The following is a 2,166-nucleotide window of genomic DNA, read 5'->3' as shown; positions in this document are numbered from 1 at the left end:
TTTCATACTGACTTAACATAAATAAAATCCCATATAATGTTTGATTTTGGGTAGAATTATAAAACACAGGTAAACTATTAAATTTATGGATAGGTAACAAATAAATTAAAAGTATTCAGTGCTAATAATATATAGGTATGTACTTATATTCCTGTCAATTAATTTTGCATTGAAAAATATAAAAATAATGTCAAAATTAACGTTCACTGTAATTACTATGTACCTGTTTGCCATTTACAAGAGAAATATAAATACATTTTTGTATAATTCACAGTTAAAAGGTTTTTAATCTAAGATGTCCCAAGAATGTGTTTTAGGATCGTACATAAATTTTAGTTCATTTATATTAAAGAGACCTGTTGTAGATTTTATGTAAAATAAATGATTATTTAATTGTTTATTTTTTCTTCTCATTGAGTACCTGTACACGAGAAAAGAATAATATCAAACTGTGCTAATTATTCTAATAGTTATTGAGGTTTTTAACCTTAAGATTGCTCCTGTCATTGGAACAATAGGTAGGTAGATATACGAGAAGATTAATTTATTTACTTCTATTTTTATATCGTATATTAACTTTAACAAAAATAATAGATACGTGTAAAAATTGTTAATTAATTTTATAATTATCATGTCAAAATATGTTTTTAAAAAACTCTGTTGATCAAATGAATTACACTATATGATATATTGGCCACTATATTGATATTTACTTGATTTGATATGATTGAAAATTTTTTTTAAAAGTTTCATTATTTTTAAATTATAACTTCATCTTTGCTATTATCAGCCTTGGTACTTTTACGTTTCTTTTAAAGATTTCAAACTAATTCAACTTAATTATAATAACAGTTTCAAACTCTGGCCAGATGAAGTTAAGCTCTATAGACAAGCTGATGTGTAATTACTTGCATAGAAATTAAAAAATAATGTATTTTATCAAACTTTTTCTACTAATGAAAACTGCTTTTCTCATTAAAAACTTGCTGTGCTATAATAGTTAAATAGACCAACATGATCCAAACATTTATTGAGCGATTGTATAAATTTGTTTAAGGGTGCTACCTAAAAATATTTTTATTTCAATAGGTTTTTCTATTGGTTACCTATCTGTTAAACTCGGCGGCATAGGTAGGACATATAAGTATTGCTAGTTCTTTTGGATCGTAATATTAAAATATTTCGAAATAATTTTTATATTAAAAAAATACTTATTCAATTACCTTGTTGACTGTTCTTTCTTGTGGTTTTCTTCTCTTTCATCCAGGGGTATTCCGGCACGTTTACACCGGGAGAGCCCATCCCGTGAGGCACATCCATGGGGAAGCCGCTTCCTGGAGGAGTATGCTGGGGGCTCATGGGAGGTCCGTGGGGCATTTCCCCCGAAATATGGGGCAATGCCGTCATGAACTCTGCCATCGAAGGCTGGCTGTTGATGAACCCTGTCTCGTTACATCCCTCCAGGGGGTGACCGGGGTGAGACGCCGCTGAGGCCGCGGCCGACACGGCGGACAACCAAAAGGAGCCGCTGCCGCCGGCCGCAGCGCCTTCGGGGGTGTTAGATCTCGTCTTTACCGCAACGAACTCGTCTTCTTCCAGGTGTCCCGTCGGCATCCGGATGTGGTGCTTGATTCTCATTGACCACAAACGGAAGTTTTTTTGTACTCACTGAACATAGTAACGCACTATCATAATCCAGTTAGACAGAAACACTTGCGAGCACTGAGTCCTGAGGGATCACTTCGCGGGAACCGGATGATTTCAATGAGGGATGCCGCGAAATTTAAGCGATACTCCACGAGAAATAGGAAACGATTGTTACGTGTGTGTTCGTAGTTACTGTTAGTGACGGTTGTTTTTGTTTCTTTCTCATTGAGGAGGATGATGGGTGGTCACGTGGTGAGACGTAACGCCAATGGCAGGCGACGCAACGAGCACTGTGGGCCGGCTCCGGTCATAAGAGGCGGGCTTTATGTTAGCGTGACGACCTGTCTGGCAATTACCAGGTAAAAATTACAAAAAATTCTTGATTCTTGAATGCATTCCAATTTTAAAATCACCACTGAGCCCAGCGAACAAAATTACGATATTATTAAGATAATTTTATTATGCTAATCCGCGGCACCAGACAGAACTTTTTTTATTTCGAAACGAAAAATATTTCCT

General features: G+C 35.4%; 1 protein-coding gene across 1 annotated transcript; it reads right to left on the bottom strand.

The window, feature by feature from the left end:
* Positions 1–1,215: 1,215 nt before the first annotated feature.
* Positions 1,216–1,638, bottom strand: LOC108904418 (homeotic protein proboscipedia-like). The gene has a single exon (XM_018706969.1). It carries the CDS (start codon positions 1,636–1,638, stop codon positions 1,216–1,218), a length of 423 nt encoding a protein of 140 aa, XP_018562485.1.
* Positions 1,639–2,166: the final 528 nt, after the last annotated feature.

Source organism: Anoplophora glabripennis, unplaced genomic scaffold (genome assembly GCF_000390285.2).
Source record: "Anoplophora glabripennis isolate ALB-LARVAE unplaced genomic scaffold, Agla_2.0 scaffold65, whole genome shotgun sequence".
Lineage (NCBI taxonomy): Eukaryota > Metazoa > Arthropoda > Insecta > Coleoptera > Cerambycidae > Anoplophora > Anoplophora glabripennis.
Note: the sequence above shows the minus strand (reverse complement) of the source record. Positions and strands in the feature narration are given on the sequence as shown.